Here is a 21,742-nt window from a genome sequence, read left to right on the forward strand (position 1 = left end):
CTTACTTAAAATTGGCTTGCATTCTTCAACTCTTTGAGTCCTAGGCCTTGGATTGCCCATGTCTTGAAAAAATAATTGGAGTATGTTCTCTTGTGCAATGATTGATATTTGGTTCTCATCCTAAAGAGCTTGAAGCTCAATTATTATTTGTATAGTTTGTTGATATAATGATCTCCCAATAATAGATATGTGATTTTATATAGAAGGGTATATTTGAGGAGACTCCGCATGGTTAATTGAGTTGTTGTCATGACTGAAGGGGGTACTTACAGAAGTATGAATAGTTTGATCATTACCTTGTTCATGTTGCCTTTAATTAGAAGTAGTAAGACCAATTTGCATACTTAGTGCATCATATTTGGCATTCAACTATTGATGCCTAAGAAAAGTTTGTAGACCAATACTCCTCCCACCATTACAATATGCAACACAATCACACCACGTACATCGTCTATTAAATTATCTATGTTAGTTCCACCATGCACTAGAGATGATTCTTCATGCCTCAATATGATCTCCTTGCACGTTTGAGTCACTTGGTTCACTAGCATGGGATATTTCTAGAGAAGAATACATAATCCCAAGCATGTCTAAAATAAGTACTAGGATTCACTAATTGCCAACCTTCAATATCATGTACACACTTATAGTCACATATACATTTTATTAATATGCTTGTAAAAGAAGACCTCCTTTACTTGAGTATCTTCAATCTTCAATCCAAGGTTGATGAAATTATGAGCTTCTGCACAGATAAAACTCCAATATTGAAAAAACAATCTAACCCATAATATATTTTACGTTAATAACATATTTTAGTTGCACAGTTAATATCATAGTCTATAGTAGTTCAGCCATAGAGCTACATTAAAAACCATAGTTTGTAGTACTTTAGCAATAGAGCTACATTAAGCATATCAATCTCTAGCACCAAGCTAAATAGAGCCTTGCACTGTGGGTATGGTTTTGTAGTACTTTAGCAATAGAGCCTTGCATTGTGGGTATGGTTTTGTATTAGAGCTTAATGATAAGAAATAAATTGCGTATACTATCTAGAAGATTATCAAAATTTGCAAAGAAATTAAGAATATAATTTTTTAGTTTCAATAAATTTTTGGATTTTTTATAGAAAGAGATACTAATTTAAATGTATTCTCAAAACAAAAATTCACATGAGAATGTTATGCTAATTTGTGTCACGCATTAATTATCAAAGTTAGTAATGAAATTATAATAATATTTATTATAATTTATAAAAATTATAACTCATGTGAATAATATACTATAATTATTAGCTTTCTTAATTATACATTATAATTAAAGGTATACTTATAATTATAATATATTGGAGTTCGAAGATATTGATGTTATCTATTTATCCATGTTAGAAGTTTTGAGATTGAGTTTACCATGAATCTCTTGCGGGGAGGGCAAACATTAACTTTGAAAACCCCAACACTCCCACTCTTTTACGACTTTAAATCTATGCAACTATTGTGGTTGGGTAAGGTAGGAATACAAAACCAAAACCATATGCAATCTTTAAAGACTAGTGCAAAGTCAAGTTAAGGTCGTAAAAAAGTAGAACAAAGCCTTATACTTCACCAGGTGTTCCAAGACCTTTTAGCTAGAGAGGAGTATGTACTAAGTTTGCATTAAGCTTTAGAATGTGCCATTAGTAGCGTTAAACAATACATTAATAAAGGACTCATAGTGAAGATCCTTTAAGGAGTTTTAGCAACCATCTAAAATACTACCATTAAGGAAAATTAAAAGATATTTGGTCATGGGTGTTTAGTCCTTGAATTGCATTGACACTTGCCGGTAAAAGAGGAAACTCCTTGGCCAAAAAACGAATCTATAGAGTTTCGCATCAAAGTGGGTCCACTTTGGAGGTAGAATAATGGCACTTTTGTATACTATCCTTAGGAAAGGATATAGAAGTGTTGTGTTTCTTAGGCCATTTTCCCCCTATTATTGGGCTATATGGGTCCCTGACATAGCATACACGATTGCATTTATAATAAAATACATTCTTGGAATCGGTATTTGAGACACTTGGATTAGCATTTTTAGGTTCACATGAGTTTAGAAAATTAGAGAGCCAAGTAGATTTCTTGGGATTAGAATTTGAAGTACGGCGGTCTACATTATTATGGAAATCTCTTATGCAAGGTCCACTAGTCGGATGATTCTTTCAAAATTGAAAGTTGGAAGCATGAAAAGAGTTAAAATGACAGTTGTCATTACCCATATTATTTTCCATGAAAGCTAAAAGTTATCACTCATTGATCTTTAATTTATTTTTTTTTGACGTCATACACCAAAGATATTGCCTTGTCCAATGTGTTGGGTTTAAACATGTTGACTTTAGTTTGGAAAAACTAAATAAGGCAAACATATACTTTCTTTTAAAAGGTAATTCAGCTACTACAAGTTTGACAATTTTCCATTATAGCAAAGTGCTCCAGAATCTTTGGATGTACTAACGATCTCTAGAGCAAGACACTAATAAAGAACTCATAGTGAAGATTCTTTAAGGAGTTTTAGCAACCATCTAAGATACTACCATTAAGGAAAATTAGAAGATATTTTGTTCATGGGTGTTTAGTCCTTGAATTGCATTGACACTTTGTAAAAGAGGAAACTCCTTAGCCAAAAAAGGAATTTACAGATTTTTGCATCAAAGTGAGTCCAGTTTGGAGGCAGAGGAGGGCTAGCCCATCATCTCTTGCAAAGCTACATGGGAATTTGTTAGAGAACATATTGGTAGGAACCTGGGCATGCACTATCCTCCAGTCACCTCCAGTATGCAGGGTAATTGAGGAAGTGTTGGTGGCAAGGCTAGTAAATAGAAGAGATTCCATTCAAGAATACTATGTGACTTTGTCACTTCTATGTTTACTCTCTCTCTCTTTTTCACTCACTCACTTAGACACACACACATACACACACACACACACACACTCTCTCTCTCTCTCTCTCTCTCTCTCTCTCTCTCTCTCATGATTAATGCTTTTATGTGTGTGTGCCTTATGTCATTTGAACCTCAAGGCAAAGCACTAGAAGAACATTGTTTTGAACCATCAAAACAATTTATGTGCCTAGTATTTAGTAAAACAATGATTTGATCAAATTAATGAGAGTCAATTTGAGGGACTCTTTTGGGCAACATACCACTACTCATACATCCTTGTATACTATCCTTAGGAAAGGACATAGAAGTGTCATATTTCTTAGGCCATTTGTCCCCTATTATTGGGGTATATTGGTCCCTGACATAGCATATACGATTGCATTTGTAACCAATTAAATTCTTGGAATTGGTATTTGAGACACTTGGATTAGCATTTTTAGGTTCAGATGACTTAAAAAAATTAGAGAGCAAAGTAGAACTCTTGGGATTATAATTTCAACTAGGGCGGCCTACATTATTATAGAAATTTATTATCCAAGATCGTGAGTAGTATGATTCTTTCCAAATTGAATGTTGGAAGCATGAAAAGACTTAAAATGTCAGTTGTTGTGACCCATATTATTTTCCAAGAAAGCTAAAACTTGTCACTCATTGATCTTTAGTTTGTTTCTTTTCGACGTCATGCACTAGGGAGATGGCCTTGTTCAATATGTTGGGTTTAAACATGTTGACTTCAGTTTGGAAAAACGAAAGAAGTCCGAATATATACTTTCTTTTAACAGGTGGTTTGACTACAGGTTTGATCATTTGCCATTATAGCAAAGTTCTCTAGAATCATTCCATGTACTGATGAGGATCTCTTGCTTTGGCTGCATAAGGATATTCCATTGTTATTGCATGTGGAAGTAAAATTGGCAAGAAGGAAATAAGTGAGAACCTTCTTATGGAATGCCATCCACATAAGAGGATGATCAGTGATCTTGCATATGACATACCACCATAAAGAAGCTTTATTGATAAAATTATGTGAAGCACACTTGATTTTATCATTTTCAGTATAACTTTTAGTATCAAAATAAGAGTTGAATTGATTTAGCGAAGAGATAACCTTACAACATCTTTAATATTATTGTTAGTATTAAATTTAAAGATACATTTTCTTATCTTCGTGGATGGATTCATTTCAAGGGTGGCATTGATCTTGGAGACCATAGCATCATCGACAGAATAAATTTGCGGTGTAGAAAACTTATGATATCGTAGCTCTTGCTCGAGTTGGGCTCAATGTTAACGCTCTTCTTCTAGTTGCATGGCCAATGAATCTATGTATTGCTCCATGGTTGGTTTAGGAAGTGGTGATGTGGAGTCTAAATTTGTAGTGCTTGATAGTCCTTCCTAAGACATGGTGATTGCTTAAAACTTGGTGAAACGATCCAAATAATAGAGATGCCTTGTAATTAAAGAGTTTCTTTGCTCATGGTAAGAAAATTTTGGTGTGTATGTATCAAAATAAAGAGCAGCTTCTTGACAAAATTAGGAGACGGAACAGGCAAGAAAGACAAAATTATTTAATAGTATTTTGATGAAGTTTTGCAATCTTGGAGTGACTGCACAAGAATCTCCTCTCTTGTGAGAAATGTAAGTCAATTATCTGTATAATACAACGAAGAAGTTTATAGAATAAAGTGTGGTTGCTATGTGCATCCAATTCATCTTGCTCTACACATTAGCTCAGCCAAAGATTTGAAAAATCATGTTACAAAAATAATTAATTGAATAAATATAGCTAGCCATAATAAATTAAATAATCATTGGAATTTCATTAAATAATCAAATCATGTAGATGTTAACGCTTGACATATGAATATTGTGATATCACCCATGTACGGCTTCACCCACATTAACACATCCAAGTCTCACACTCGAAAAGGATAGACATCCTCATCATGCTTCTGCCCAAGACAAAAAGTAATTAGCTCTTGGAAACATGCATATCGGTAAGAGAGAACCATTCAAGGCACTCATCCTGTCAATGTGCACACAAAGGAGAAACATTGAAGGTGCTCACCCCTCGTATAGGTGCCACCTAGCAACATATTTGGAAAGTATAGTTGTGACCTTTTATATTACATGGATTGAGATATTAGTCCTTGATTTGGCAACATTAGGCCTTGATACGTTACATTTCTTGGATCCTGAATACTTAGTCCAATTGTGAGAATTATGTTTAGATATTAAATTTCTTTGTCACACTTTGAGTAAGAATAGTCCTAGTAACTAATGATATGTTTGACATGTTGTTATCCTGTGTGTGACTTATGTAGAGCTTGGGAAAATTATCGTATTTTTTGGTAAGACCATTCCTTGCCTATAAGGTATAGAAATGAAAATTTGTGGTTGGGGGGTTGCTTTTCGTGTAGTTGTCATAGTTATCATAAGCCAAAACTACTCCTTGAAAGTGTCCACTTGGTTTTTCATGCATATGATCTATTGTATTTAGTGTATGTGTACATTTGGAAAATTGTGTCCTACTGTGAGTAGATAGGTCTTTAAAGAGGGATGCATTCTTTCAATTACATAGTATTATCATTGGATCTCTGTATCCCTAGTTTATGAAAGAATAGTCCACTACATAATAGTTTTCTATATATGGGCTTTTAATTAAAATAGCTCTCTTAGAGATCTTCAAGTTTGTGCATACTATGTGTAGTGGTTTGCTACAAATAGATACTCACCATTCTACAAAAGTAATTTTTGTTTGAATGGATTCCCCAACTTAAATGAAATATGAGAAGCTTCACAAATTCACTATGGCATATTGTGGAAATTGACAACAAATAGATGTAACACTACTTGCGACTTTAACTAATCAGTATTTTGGATAAATTTGCAACTTTTGCAACGAGATGAGATAGAACATAGATATTCCACATCGAGTAATAACAAGTAGTAATGTGATTAATATGAGGCTTTATTCATGGAAGAATGTGTACAGCTTTTTTGTAGGGTAGGCTACCAACCATGCTTAGATGAGCCGTCATATATGTCTTCTCTATTTAAGGAGAGTTGTAGAGTCACGTTAGTTGATGAGATCATCGCTAGACTAAGCTCTATAGCGTGGACTACATAGGGTCCAAGTAATGATTGCAAAGAGGGTGTCGTTAGTAGCCTCAACATAGCCTTGCAAGGATGGATTCCATGTAATGATGTCGTGAGATAATTGTACACGATCCTTGTCCCTGTCCTTGATCATAGCACAAGCTTGAGAGAGAGCTTCTTGGAAGTCCATGATCTTGTGAGTTGGGCAAGAAACCATTCGGTCATTCTGATAGTGCAATATTGTGATTAGGTTGATGTAGTCCCCTTTACAGTACTCAGCATTAAACGAAAGAACATCATTGATCCAAAGCACTTGATCAGCCATGGCTTGATATAGGTTTTCCAAGAGTGGTTGTGATAAAGCCTCATCGTCAAGCTCCATGTTAAGGTCGAACTCACAAGCAACGAGGCAAATCTTAGCAGCCCCATCCTTACGACAAAGGGGGATGTATTGCTGGAGGCTAGGGAGCTTGTTCTCCTCTCTCAATGCTACAATAAGCATCACACCGGTGAGATAGTCCACAACTGCTTCCTGCACACGCTTGTAGTGCTTAGGCGACATGCCTTGAGCTTGCATATCAGCTGCCCACTGCACTCCCATCTCGATCACCAACTCTTGTTGGGATGATTGGTGTTTGGAGATGCCTGTATCAAAGAAAAGCCCCGTATTTCTTTAAAGTTAGTGCTAAGTTTTGATATTGTAACACTCGGAATGAAAGTAACGGGGGGATGAAAACATCTTTCCTAGCATAAATGAAGAAGATGGGTCATTCCATGGAAGCCTCATTCGAGCTCCCCATGGAAGCCTCCTTGAGCCTCGTTATGGAAATGGTATACCTTTAGGCTCATTCGTAAGGGAGCTGTGGAACACGTCAGTAAGGCCGGCCGCGGCCACGGCAGCGGGCCCAAACATCGTGATGAGCTGGCGGGAGCAGAAGGCGCGAGCACACTCGAGGTTGAGGCCGAGGATGTGCTGGCCGTCATCGAAGAGGTCATCTAGCAGGAATATCCAGTGCAGGAGCTTCACCAGGGTGAAGGAGCGGGCCTTTGAGGTGCCGCTGGGGTACATCAAACACGACAGGCTGGCGTAGTTCATGTCCAGAAGATTTTGCAGCTGCTCGTGGGGGAGGCCATGGGCCTTAAAGAGGCCGGTAGTCCACTCGCGGCTCTGCTCCTCCAGCGACGTCCGAAGGGGATGGCATCTACGGTCCAAGGGGCAGTATTGCAGAAACTCATCATGACCAATATTAGTCATAATTCCGTCGCCACCGGCGATCATCAGCGGCAGGTTCTTGTCCATTGCGCTCTCTCTCTCTCTCTCTCTGTAATACGCTGCTGTCTTCACGAATACGCATGCTCGTTGTTGTGGGCCAGCCAGTGCAGTCGCAGATATCTCCCAGCGGCAAGCTCTCTTGGCAAAAATTGATTAAAACCGTGCATCAATGCCGTGCATTGAGAATAACTCGGCGGTGCGAATGACGACAATGCGGCGGACTCAGACAGCTGCGGTTCAAAGAGGATCAGCTCTCCATTTTATGGCTGGGGTTCGGTGTTCTTGACTTAAGCGAAAGGGATGATCGCTATTTCCTCCTACTCTAGGTCGGTGGCTCTAGGCTTACGCATGCAGCAGCGCCACGTTACCATTTAGCCTGTGGTGGTTTGCTGTCGTTGGGATGCAGGCGCTGTAACCATCACATGGTAACACAAGGGAAGAAAAAGTAACACTCTCGAAAGAGTAGACTCGCCTTAGCATGCTATGTACCTTTCGACCGTGAAGTTGGTAGGCTTCACCGTAAAGTAGGTAGGCTTCAGGTACTCTCCTCAACAATCCTTTTTCTATCGCCAATGCATGCTTTGAAATGATAGTTACTTTGAAATGTTTGGATGACTGCGATTGTGATTCTGGTTGTCACTCTTACAAATTTTATTTCCACTCGTATATATGTAACACACACTAGAAGGAAGATGGTTGCAGATGTGTTTTGTGAATTAGGAAAAGAAGTTTAGGGCACATCTACAACTGCGTTCATTTTTAGATTTGAAGACCTGATTTGAGTATTTGGACAAAATCTCAGTTCAAAAGCATGAGATTTACGCATGTGTCTTCTAGGATTTAGGTATGCTTGAATGGAGCCAAGAATGCATGTCATATACCTTCAATGCTTCAAGGATGTCCAAATATATGTTGCGTGTCAATATTAACAGCAGATTTGACCTTATTTCAGCTCTGTACGACTGTCCCGCAGTTCATAACTAAGCTCCCATGCAAGCATTAGAGCTCCAGGGTCTTCAATAGCATTCCAAGGATGCTTTATCAAGCATTAAACCACACAGTAGTCATCCAGTACCCAGATTTCAACCAGGCATTTAGCCTGTCACTCAGGCGCCATATGCAATTCTCACGTTGTTTGAATAGGCCCACTCTGCAGTGTTTATTCTGGAGGTAATGATGAAGATGCTTATGTACATTCAAGCCTGGATACTGCTAATTATATGCTTCATCATATGGTATTTTATTGGAAGGGGCAATATGCTTCGTATCAAGCATCACAAAGGCTGCAAATAGGCGCATTTTAGGCTGCAAATCGACACATTTTAGGCTACGAATCAACGCATTTTATCTGACATTTTCTTCATGTCTCACACTTTTTTTTTTGCTGATGGTCTTCACAGCTCATACATGAGCATTCACTCTAAATGCAAACTCACCCAATGAGCTTCAAACATAGCTCATGAAAATCACCATTCTTCCCTCATTGTCAACAGTAGGAAACATGCATAATCCATTTGTCAACACATCTTCAAGCAACTCATGTTTTTGTGTCAATGCTTCAACCTTAGAAGCTTGTTCATATGCTAAATAAACCAAGGACCAAGCCTCAATAGGCTCAACAGTTTGTAGAGACCAAATGAAGAGCTTTGACTTCACCTGGAGGTCATCATCTTCTTCGTCATGTCTGACTTTTTCCTTTCCATAGTGCGGAATAGTTATTCTCCATCTCCCACAGCCTCATGGATGAGGCTCTCATACCATGTTTGAAGTCAGAGAAGAGTTGGAGCAAACACTCTGAGGAGCAGAGAGCTCTCACTCATCTATTGCATTATCTTAACACATAACTTAAATGATTGTTTGCAACCTAAGATCTCAAGGATCATTTATACAAAACAACTAAGTCCTAAGTACCGACTTATTTAAATATCCGCATCATGTAGTATAGCTGCACAACTCAAAGGTCGGTTACAGTCATATCAAAGACAGAAAGATGAGCTTGAAGTCTAAGATATATGTCTTGCTCAATGCTAGCCTCATCATTCAAGTCATAATATGCAATACTTTTGTGAGGAGGTGGTGGTGGCACGAAAGAGCTATGTCCTCTCCCTTCTTCTAGTCTTGATTTTCCTTCTACCTCCTTATCTCTTCATCCTACTATGACATCCTTGACAACCACTACTCTCAAGAGATATCAATTGAGACACTCCAATCTAACTAACCATGCATCCTTCTCCCTAATTTAAGAAAGCAAGAATACAAGACCAACTTGGAGGAGTAGTAAACTCAGACATCTTACCTCCTCATGTTATATTGCAAAAGCTTGAGTGCTTGAACATGGTTTCACCACCAAAACAAAATAATCCAATGTTGTTGCTCCTTCCCATCTACTAGGAAGCACACCACCAATCAAAAAACCTAATAAAGAAGAAGAAGAAGAGTAAGGAAACCACATAGAGCTTCATCTTCGGTCAGTAACTTGCTCAATACATGAATCAAATATGCACACACACACACACACACAGATTGTTGTGAATGAAGTGATAAAGAAAAAATTTGAGCTACCAAAAGAGAAGTTAGAATTCCAATTTAGGAAGAGACGATATTTAAAAGAAATTTCACTTCTAGAGCTACAGTTAGAAGAGCAAGAATATAAAAGAAATAATGATGTGCAAGAAATGGGACAAATTTTACATATATTTCAGGGAATGGTTGGTTGAATGTGAGCAAATAAATAAAGTTTGAAAGAAAGACAAGTCTATATATATCTTCTGAATTAAATTGCGAGTGAAAAATCCTACTATCTCTCCTTGCTTGTATCATTTCTTTAAGTGTTCAAGTGGAAATGAAGTGTCATATGTATTGTTATTCTGAGGGGCGGCTCATGGATATCCTAGAAGCCAACGAGAAGCCAACTTAAATCAGTTATTGCTCCATTGCAAAATATGTGCGAGGTTGTGTTACCCCATCCAAAGGAAAGTGTAATGGATTTTATTATGTATGGTGATGGGATTTTATTATGTAATGGATTTTATTATGCTCAATTTTCACGTGATCGAGAGCAGATCTCCCAAATAATTGGTTTTATTAAGATCATGCTTGCACTAATAACAACTAATAGGGACTTGAAGACTACCTTGCATTGCTTGAGTAAAAAGCAAGGAAGATATACTAGAAAGACGTATGATATAAGATATAAACTACGTATAATATAAGATATAAATTAATGTCTATAAGATATAAACTACATACGATACTCAGGATAACTTAGCTATTGTATTTATAGGGCTTTACCCTTGGTTTATCATGTGAATGTCGAGGAAGAATCACTAGATTCGAGTGCAATGCATGTTTTACTTGAAAGTGTTTCAATGAAAATATCTAAAGATGTGCCTATAGTAAAACCTCACGATATAGATTTTTGATATGTTGAAGAGCCTAAAGTGGAGATGGTAAAAAGAGAAATGATAGAAGGTAAATACTTAGATTTCCAGGCTCAATTAGTACCCCACGATTGAGAAAGATTTGAAGAAGTATTATGAGCACATGTTAAGGGATTTTCTTGGTCTTATAAGAACCTTAGTCATATTAAAGCTTAACTAGACACAAAGATTCACTACAACAGAAACGAGGCATAGACGCGCATGTTAGATGCGCAAAGTCGGGCGCGTCTATCATAGCGTCTATAAGCGTATGTAAACATGCGTGTAAATAGACACGAATTGTGCGTCTATATATCCGCGCAAATAGACGCTAATATAGACGCGCCAACAGACGCAAAATTATTTAACCACCTAAAATTGCAATTCACATAATTAAAAAACCAAATTTAATAATGATTTAACCACCTAAAATTGATTCTTGAGCATGCACATGTGCGCATGATAAAAACCATAGAATTAAGAATACACATTGAATCATTGAATTAAAAAAATAGAGTTAATAATTACTCAAAGTACCATTGGCATCCTCGAAGTGAGCAAGGACACCACAATCTTGGGTATTTCTCTATTCATCTATACGTTGAGTTCGAAGATGTTTACCCTCACACCAAAGTGCATTGAATAATGTGCACTAGTCGTAAAAGATAAAAGATCAAACTAGACATGCTGGACCCTCACGAGGTGTTCAAATAACTAGACATGCTGGACCCTCATGAGGTGTCTGTAGCAAAATATACTGGGTAGATGAAAGAGCCCTTAAGCTATGGTACACTTACTTGGGCCTTAAAACAAAGATCAGCATTACTTCTACTCTAGACTTGGATAAAAGTGCCAGTGAAGACTCGAGTGTTTTATGGCTCGAGACTCAATCTATGAATGGAAAAACATCACGTCCACATCTAGGTTCTATCCCACCCTTCAAGTTCAAAAAGGGCATGGGGTTTGGAATTCCTGGCTTGAATAGTTTGATGGAAGGCCCTCCCTTTTTCTATTTTGAAAATGTTGCGAACGTTCCCAATTCAGAGAGGGAGACCATCAAATAGCATTTTAATGGCATAGATCCAGAGTTCACAGACTCTAGATATTTTTTAGCATGCTTTAGGCTGAGGTGGTTATGTTTATAACCTTCCAGTAGATGGAAGAAGGTTGATCCTTCCCCCTGCTCCCATGAAAATCTTTGAGGTGCTTCTGAAAACAAAGAAGTATTGGCCCCCATGGGATTCGAGAGAGAAGCTGAATTGCATAAACACACGGGGTGCCGCTAGCACTATATGTGGATTGATTAGAAAAATATTTTCTTTCCACAAAGAAAGCAAGATACCTTCTTATCTTCAACATGAGATTGTCCTGTCATGCAAAATATGGAACTTGGTTTGGGTCAGCCCAGGCCAAGCTGCCCCACTTGAATCCCATGAGATTGAGCTGGTGCTTGTATATGATCATGACCACACTTGAGGCTACTCTACCCTTTCAAATCGGTATGATGCATTGGGCAACTCATTTCAGGTCAATACTATTGCGTACAGTCTTTCACCATTGAAAGAATTATATTCGCAAGGTTTAACAGTTCTGTCCTTATTCTCGAGCCTTGGTGGGAAAAAAGTGGCAATGCACAAATTGGGTATAATTTTGAAGGCTATTGTTATTGTGGAGATCAATGATAAATGTAGAAACATAATAGCCAGCTAGTGGAACAAAACCTTCCAAACAGGCCAATTTCAAATGGAGGATGATGTTAGAGATCTTATTGATGATAAGTTGGCTGAGATTGCGGATGCAGTGGGAAAGATTGACCTCATAATTGGGGGAAGCCCCTGCAGCAATATCTCAGGAAAAAATAGAGTAAGCAGGGTAGGCTTGGGTGGCAAAGAATCCTATCTTTTCTTTAAGTTTCCCAAGATTCTGAGTAGTTTAAAACATATCATGCAAGCAAGAGGTTACCTAAATATGACCAAACCTCTTAACAGCTAGTATTTTTTTGAATAGGGCATGATTGGACAGGGTATGATTGGATGTATATATGACATAATTACACCTAGATCATACGCTAGGACATGATATACATGTATAGGATCATACGGACATGATATACATGTATATACGACATGATATACATGTATAGGGCATATACATGCATAGGACATGATATACATTACCAACTTTACTTCTTTGTGAGTATTACAAATATACATCCAATCATTCAAAGCTAATTACATATATGTGATTTCATGCCCTATATACATCCAATTATGTCCTATACAAATGTGATTGGATAGGGGATGATGATTGGATGTATATATAAATCAAAGGTTGACTTGTGCATTTGCACTATATATATATATATATATATATATATATATATATATATATATATATATATATATATATATATATATATATATATATAACTGATCAATACACTCACATGTCTCATTTAATGTTGTGCACTTAACCTAGCCATGCATGCCAATTCATAGCATGAGTAGATTGATGTAAATCAGTTGGCTTGTGCATATGCAAGCTATTCCAATCATGTCAAGGTGCACTTATAGCTCACATATCTTTGATTGATTGATGGATAATATGCCTTTCTCTCTCTCTTTCGTGTACACCTTCATTGCATTATCTTTCTGATCTAGCTAAAAACCATTCGTGCTTTATCCATCTATTGATATGTAAGTGGGATAATATGCAATTGTAAGTGGGATGGTCTAGTAAGTCACTACATATATATGTGCCAATTGACTTGCCAACGTGTTATCTCTTATCCTCAAGCTTTGTTATATATGTCACCACATAGGTCAATTGATTCCCTAAATGCATGCATTGATTTCTTAAATTGTTTCTACGCGTCTGTAAGCGTGTGTAACAGGAATTATCTACGCATATACACGCGCTGACAAATGCGCCACGCAAGTATAGAAAAATTTAAAAAAAGTTGTGGCTTTCTTTTCAAACCTGTGCTTTCCTACATTTTTTGCCCATTTTCTGCAGTTCGAGCTCGACATCACTACTCGTGCCTATCTATCACTTCATGAAGACAATGAGGCAAGGAAATAAGAGTGAAAAGAGAACAAGAGGAAAGAAGAGCCAAAGAGTAAAGAACAAGAGCCAACCAGCAAGGAAGAGAACAAGATTGAAGCAACTTACCAAGGAAGGGAGAAGGAGGACAAGGAGCTTGCAACCTAGCCGCCGCCACCCGTTGGAACAAGCAAAGAAGGTGAGTTCTTCTTCTCTCTCTCAATCTTGTTTGGTTTCTATGTTTGTTTGTCTCTCTCTTCACATGCTGGATCTTATCATCTATGGAGGTTTTTTAGCTTTGTTTTTTAAGCAAGTTTGAGAAGAAATGGTGCGATTGTGCGCGTCTGTCAGTGCGTCCAGATAACAGTGTAGACGCAACTATAGACGTGGGAATAGATGCGCTCACAGATGCTCACAAAGACGTGCTGACATACGCTCACAGAGACGCAGGTATAGATGCACACAAAGATGCAGGTATAGACACTCTATGTAATATGTTTTATCTACACAGGATAATATGATTTTTCTTGTGTAGATGTGGAATCCTAGATCCTCCAGCACCCCATTCACCAAGGAGCAATTCATGGGGGAGATGACCAATTATCTTGGTCGCCCTCCCACTGCAGATGAGGTTTTCAGTGTGATGTCTAGGATACCTATCACATCTTTGCCTATACGGGGATCAGCTGAGGTACATGGATCGGCCGAAGCACGTGCATCTGTAGAAGCACGTATATCAAGTGAGGTAGAGGGTAGTGCACGTCGAGGGAGGAGGGGGAGTGGTGCGGGAGGACGAGGAGGTCGAGGGCTTTGTGGGGGTTGCCTAGGTGGTGGCTCTCGATCACCCTCACCGGAAAATGAGAGAGGTGAGCCTCCACAAATGTACTACTCTATCACTAATGTTGGTGGTATCTTGCATGACTTTGAGGGGAGGGAAGTGATAGCCTACTTAAGGAGTGTTATGCATGCCACATATAAAGATTGCATGATTCCCTTCAAGCACCAAAAAAATGGTTTGTGGTAAGAGATGTTGCGGGTAGTACATAAAAGGTACCCTAATCCGGAGAGTTCACGATTCTCAGATGATTGGGGACGGTCAAAGGTGAGAGACGCGCTTCATAACAAGAGGTCTCACCTTATGATGCGCACCAAGGAGTCATTACGGAGACAAGAGCAGGGGTGCCCTGGATATGGCCAACCACCCAATTGCCACCGCAAGGAGTGGAAAGAGGCCAAGAAGAGAGCAACGGAGAAAATGACAAGTCGCCAGCATGCAGAGGCGCGACGTATCCAGATGGCAACCATGGGATCGTCGCATTATGGATCGGGTGGCAAGGAGTCATGGGAGGCTGAGTTTGTAAGTTTTATTTGATTTCTTTTTTTAAATTTAATTTTGTAATTTGTTTCACTTCATTATGTAGTGTGTTTTAATATGTTGTATGTTCAAATTGTTTTGTAGTATCATATCGTTGGTAGGATGCCTACTTCTAGAGAGGTAGGCTACCTTCAGGGTCATAACCGGGCGTCCACTTGGCAGCATTTCTATGAGGAGGGACTCATCACGGAGGAGCAATATAATCGCACCATGTGGATTCCACCACCAGAAGAGGTATGTTTTATTTTTTACATAAAAAGTATAGACAACTCTAATTTATTGTTTGTAATGGTATTTATATATCTTAATCCTTTGTGTAGGCGAACCTTGATGCAGTTGAGGATAGCGAAGGGGGGACTAGCAGTAGCGGTGGCGGCAACGGCAGCGGCAGACGCAACGGTGGTGGTAGCGATGATGATGCCTCTTTTGAGGAGATATAGAGGATCCCCATGCATGCATGCCTCCCCTTGGCTTGTAATTTTCATTTTTGATATTACTTTCAGCTAGTGCTTGCGACCATGACGTCACAAGCACTGGAACTCATAATGTAAACACGTTTCATCTATATATATGAAATTTCGTGTGCTACATACATTGTTTTGTTTTCAGTATCCAATCTTCGAAATAATCTTTCTTTGTTTTTCCTAAGCATACAATTTGATGTTGATGGGGGGAAAAAACCCAAAGAGCATGTCATAATGTAAACACGTTTCATCTATATATATGAAATTTCGTGTGCTACATACATTGTTTTGTTTTCAGTATCCAATCTTCGAAATAATCTTTCTCTGTTTTTCCTAAGCATACAATTTGATGTTGATGGGGGGAAAAAACCCAAAGAGCATGTGTCTTGCAAAGCCACATGCTCTCTGGTTTTTTTTTCATACCTCTGTTTTGCGCATCTCTCAGCGCGTCTAAATTGCAGGATAAATGCGCGTCTATTCTCGTCAAAAACTTTCAGAGTAAACGCGATTTTAGACGCGTAGATACACGCTTGTATAGACGTAGAATATGAATATGTCCACTTTTTTATAAATATGATTATATATTTACGTAGAGCATTTATACGCGCGTATATAGGCGCATCTAAGTGTGCGTGTAACACTGATCATAAGCGCGCTTGTAGACGCGATTTTGTAGATGCGTAAATAGACGCATCAATAAACACGCCCGACATTTTTTTCACAATTCAAATATTGTGTCTACAAGCGCGTCTATGAACCCTTTTTGTTGTAGTGATTGTTAGTCAACCTCAATGGATAATAAATCCTGTGTATGCAAAATTGGTCAAAGCTCTAATTTCTAAGCTTCTAGATGCATGAAGAGAAATAGCAAAAAAATCTATATTTTTGTCAATTATAGGAAGCTTAACAATAAGACACGAAAATATTATTTTCCTTTGCCATTTATAGATCAAGTACTTGATAAAGTCTTTGGACATGAACTATATTTTTTATGGATGGGTTTACTAGGTTATAATAAAGTATTAATTCATCATGAGGATAACCATAAAGCTACCTTTAGCACTGAATGGGACACATTCACTCACAAAGTAATGCCTTTTGGTTTGTGCAAGGCACCCCATAACATTTGAAAGGGTTTTGATTCTAACCTACCAAGATTATCTTTGACAGTAGATAGAAGTGTTTCTTGACAACTTTTGTATCGATGGAAAAAGAAATTGCTCAATTGTTGTCACAAGTATTTGAATGTACTGATGATGTGGGTATTTCATTAAACCTGATAAATGTATTTTTCGAGTTCCAAAAGGAACTATTGTTTCTAAGGAAGGTATTGCCATGGATCTTACTAAAATTGCTACGATTTCTAAACTTCCACCACCTGGTCCAATAAATCTTAGACAACTATGCAGATTTTTAGGGCATTTAAATTATTTTCGATAGTTTATTTTTTATTTTACAAAGGTCACATCATCCTTAACAAAACTTGCTATGAATGGACACTCCTTTTAATTGGGATTGTGTCTGGTAGAAAGCATTTGAATTTCTGAAGTAATAGTTGATTGAAGAACTAGTAATGGCACCCTCCAATTGTATGAAGGAATTTCACTCCAATCAGATAAATCTATGTATGTTGTCAGAGCTCTTTTATGTCAAGAAAATAATAATAAGGAATCTAAGTGATGCAGACATTTCTAATTTTCTTCGTACCACTCGATATCCACCTGGTGCAGATAAATGAAGAAAGCTAGGGATATTGATGCAAGAATGCTCCTATGGATGATAAGGGGGTTAGCTATATAAATTCTTCCCTAGAGAGGGCATTTATCATTGATGTGTATAGGAAGATGAAGTTCAAGTGGTTTCAAAGTTATTGCACGATGAACCTTGTGGTGGCCATTTTGTTGGTAAATTAATAGCAAGGAAGGGTCTATTATCTAGTTATTAGTGGCCTAGCTTATTTAAGGATGCTCATTATTATTTCCAAAAATATGACCTATGTCATAGGATTGGTTGACCTTCTAAGAGTTTCGCCATACCTTTGACAACTATATTTGCATTATATATCCTCTTTTGAGAAATGAAGCATTGATTTTGTGGGTCCAATTGATCGGACTACAAGATATCAATCCAATCAAGATATCTTTGTTTGTACTTATAATATTACTAAGTGGGTGGAAACAGAAGCTTGTAAGATAGATAAAGCCATTGAGGTGGCTAAGTTCATGTATAAAAACATTATAACACATTTGGTTGCCCACTCAAATCAGTAAGATGATCAAGGTTCCCATGTCTTGAATGGTCTAATTAGCAAATTAATAGAACTATATAAGATTAAGAATTGCAAATCAATGCTTTATTACCCTAGAGTTCATAGCCAAGTAGAAGTAATTAATCAAATTATTTGTGGGATTTTAACTAAAACAGTCATTTCTTATAAATAAGATTGGGATGACCATCCGTATGAGGCTCTTTGGGCTTATAGAACCACCTATAAGGTAAGAGTGCAAAATACACCCTCTAATTTGGTTTAGAGCATTGGTGCTATATTTTCTATTGAAAAAGAGTCGGATATTTTCTTTACTAGGTGTAAGAAGTTCAATTTCATGATCATTGTTTTTACTTCCCATGCAAAACCTATAGCGTTCAGGTTGGACCATGCCAATGCAATACCATGATACACAGAGTCAAGTTGCTCCCAAGATGTTGGGACTCTCACTCCATCAAGGTTTGCATCCCATGTATCAGGTAGTTGCACTTATAGCTTACTTAAACTTGGCTTGCATTCTTCAACTCTTTGAGTCCTAGGCCTTGGATTGCCCATTCCTCCAAAAAATAATTGGAGTATGTTCTCTTGTGGACCGATTGATATTTGGTTCTCATCCTAAAGAGCTTGAAGCTCAATTATTATTTGTATAGTTTGTTGATATAATGATCGCCCAATAATAGATATGTGATTTTCTATAGAAGGGTCTATTTGGGGAGACTCAGCATGGTTAATTGAGTTGTTGTCACGACCGAAGGGGGGACTTACAAAAGTATTAATAGTTTGATCATTACCTTGTTCAGGTTGCCTTTCATTAGAAGTAGTAAGACCAATTTGCATACTTAGTGCATCATATTTGGCATTCAACTCTTAGTGCCTAAGAAACGTTTGTGGACCAATACTCCTCCCACTATTACAATATGCAATGCAATCATGCCACGTACATTGTCTATTTAAATCGTCTATGTTATTTCCACCATGCACTGGAGATGATTATTCATGCCTTCAATTCTCAATATGATCTCGTTGCACGTTTGAGTCGCTTGGTTCACTAATATGGGATATTTCTAGAGAAGAATGCATAATCCCAAGCATGTCATTTTTAACGTGTCTAAAATAAGTACTAGGATTCAGTAATTGCCAACCTTCAATACCATGTGCACACTTATAGTCACATATACATTTTATTAATGAGCTTGTAGAAGAAGACCTCCCTTACTTGAGTATCTTCAATCTTCAATCCAAGGTTGATGAAATTATGAGCTTCTGCACAAACAAAACTCCAAGATTGAAAAAAGAATCTAACCCATAATATATTTTACGTTAATAACATATTTTAGTTGCATAGTTAATATCATAGTTTGTACCAATTCAGCCATAGAGCTACAATTAAAACCATAGTTTGTAGTTCTTTAGCAGTAGAGCTACATTAAGCATATCAATCTCTAGCACCAAGCTTAATCTTCATCATGGGTTCTAATATTAGCATTGTGATGTTTTCTCTTGAGAGGCCCTTGATGTATGTTTGTTCTTCTCATCCTAGCCTTGATCTCAAGAGCAAGAAGAAAAGAGGGTTAGTAAGGGAGATTGTTAACTATATATAGTCTGTCTATATATAGCGCTTCACGTCCCCTCTATATATTCCTATCATGTGTGCTCAGTTGAGACACTTTTGGTGTTCCACTTCCGGTGTCTCATATCTGTCTTCTCTCCTCTCTTCCTCTCGTCTCTCGTCTTCCTTGCAGTTTCGAACATGGTATCAGAGCGCACAAATACGCTCGAGCTGGAGGAGAAGGAATGGGTGCTCTCCATCAAGGGCATGCTCTCCATCAAGGGCATGCTCGATGCCTACTAGTGTGGGCTGTGGGACTCCACCCGTGTACCACAGCGACCTCGGGGAGAAGCACATGCTTCGTGGGAGGTCACACAACCTTTGTTCCTGTAGCGCTACGTCACTCGCCATTTGTTCATCTTGCGTGGCAAGGGATCCAAGGGATCCGCGGTCGAGGTACTTTTTTCAGCGCGCAGGGTGCTGTCTTCATGACGCAGGGTCCAAAAGGCAGGACCTTGGACGCATTCGACATCGAGAAAGCCTTCAGATCATTCGCTGCTCTGTTGAGTCCCTTCAAGATCATCTGAAATCAGGACGTAGCAGGGTGTTGTCTTTAGGACGCAGGGTGCAAAAGGCAGGATCTTGGACGCATTCGACATCGAGAACGCCTTCAGATCATTCGCTGTTGCTGAGTCCCTTCAAGATCATCTGAATAATCTCAACCTGCAATAACTTTTAATGCCTTCACGGCATACATCACTTTTGCAATAGCCGTACAACAGCAAACACTTCAAGATCATCTGGATAATCTCAACCTGCAACAACTTTTAATGCCTTCATGGCATACATCACTTTTGCAATAGCCGTACAACAACAAACAAGACTGTTGTGCGGGTGATGCATTCAGGATGGAACTCGATGAGGAGTCTAGTACTGAAGTTCCATTGCGGTCAATGTTAAGGAAAGTTGAAGGTGCAGAACCGGCTGTCCCACAGCTTTCCCTCTTTTCGCTGTTTTTGAAAACTCTCACTAGCTATTGGCATGAGGTGATCCTCCGATTTCTTCTTGAAATGGCGGAGAGAGCGTATGCGTGTTGCCTGAAACTAGATTGAAGCAACATTAAAAATTGATTGCCATCAAGGTGGAATCCCCTGGAGTTAAGGTTTTCTTCCTTCTCATAGAGCTCCTCAACCAGAGCAATCTCAGTTTTTGTCTTCCAGGGGTGAAATCTTCATGATTTGGTCGGAAATTTTGTTCCATGAGCTTCAGCACCTTCCTTCTACAACCTGACTTCATATTCAAAGACGCAGGCTGCTTGTTTTCTTATCTCAATCTCTGCTCTTCAGTCAAATCCAATGTACGTTGACTATTTTTCTGTTCCAAAACTTGACTCGAGGGATGGCAATCCTTACAGGAGATCGCTATTTGGACTATTGCGGTCAATGTCAAGGAAAGCTGAAGGTGCAGAACTAGCTATCCCAAGAATACGAGAGGAACCTAGATTTACTGGGTTATACAGAGAAGATGTTGTGCAAAATGTGGGGCAACCCAATGTTATGGGAATAGTCACAAAAGTATTAGCAGTGGCTGCAATCATTTTCCTGTTGTGATTGGAACCAACAAGTGATGATTTGAAAGGAATCCCTGCGTCTGACTTCCACCAGCGAAGCTGTAAAAAACGCAGTATTGAGGCTTTCCAGAATTGCTTCTATGCAGGGCATCGAGCGAGCATCTTTTTACACATGATCTGATCAAGCTCACAAAATTATTTTTTACACATGATCTGATCGAGTTCAGAAAATTTTACCAGTGTGCAGTCACATGACGTTGGATCGCCCAAAAGTGTGATCCAAACGATTGTCATGTGAACAAGGCAGCAGGGGGTGGACCTCAAACTCAAAAGCTTGTGGAGAAGCCAACCCACTTCCCATCTGCAGTTGATCTTCACAATTGTGGTATCAAATGATACATTGTTTCGTTTATATTCTTTCCAGCTGATGAGGGTCTATATTCTAGCTAATGATACATTATTTCGTTTATATTCTTTCCAGCTCATGAGCGTCTATATTCCAGCTGATGACAAATTGTTTTATTTATATTCTATTCATGGGTCCTTACATGTGTTATGTGGTCTATAGAGCGGCACCGCGAACCATCTCTATAGACCTTGTGTTGTTCTAATGTCACAGTAACCTTTTTCTTTAAGTTTTGATGTGACAGATATACAGCTTACATCCCAAGTTCAGTTGAAGGAATTTCTTGGAGATTTTATCTTTTGCAGTGATGTTGCCGTAACGTGCAAGACGAGATAACTCGTATAAGAAAAGTGCTATTTCGA

General features: G+C 38.4%; 1 protein-coding gene across 1 annotated transcript; it reads right to left on the bottom strand.

Moving 5' to 3' along the window:
* Positions 1–6,020: 6,020 nt before the first annotated feature.
* Positions 6,021–7,334, bottom strand: LOC148022505 (microbial Terpene synthase-like protein 13). Its single transcript, XM_087696552.1, has 2 exons — positions 6,854–7,334; positions 6,021–6,661 (listed from the first exon to the last, which is right to left on the bottom strand). Exons 1-2 carry the CDS (start codon positions 7,314–7,316, stop codon positions 6,021–6,023), a joined length of 1,104 nt encoding a protein of 367 aa, XP_087552678.1. The 5' UTR covers positions 7,317–7,334.
* Positions 7,335–21,742: the final 14,408 nt, after the last annotated feature.

This window comes from Lygodium microphyllum, chromosome 16 (genome assembly GCF_053477565.2).
Source record: "Lygodium microphyllum isolate KBCC chromosome 16, Lygodium_microphyllum_v1.1.10, whole genome shotgun sequence".
NCBI lineage: Eukaryota > Viridiplantae > Streptophyta > Polypodiopsida > Schizaeales > Lygodiaceae > Lygodium > Lygodium microphyllum.

What these genes read in the sequence shown, in the direction of transcription:
- LOC148022505 (XM_087696552.1), bottom strand. Translation starts at nt 7,316, where the DNA reads ATGGACAAGAACCTGCCGCTGATGATCGCCGGTGGCGACGGAATTATG. An exon ending in CCTTACGAATGAGCCTAAAG is followed by an intron (nt 6,662 to 6,853) that starts GTATACCATTTC and finishes TCTTTGATACAG; the next exon opens with GCATCTCCAAACACCAATCA.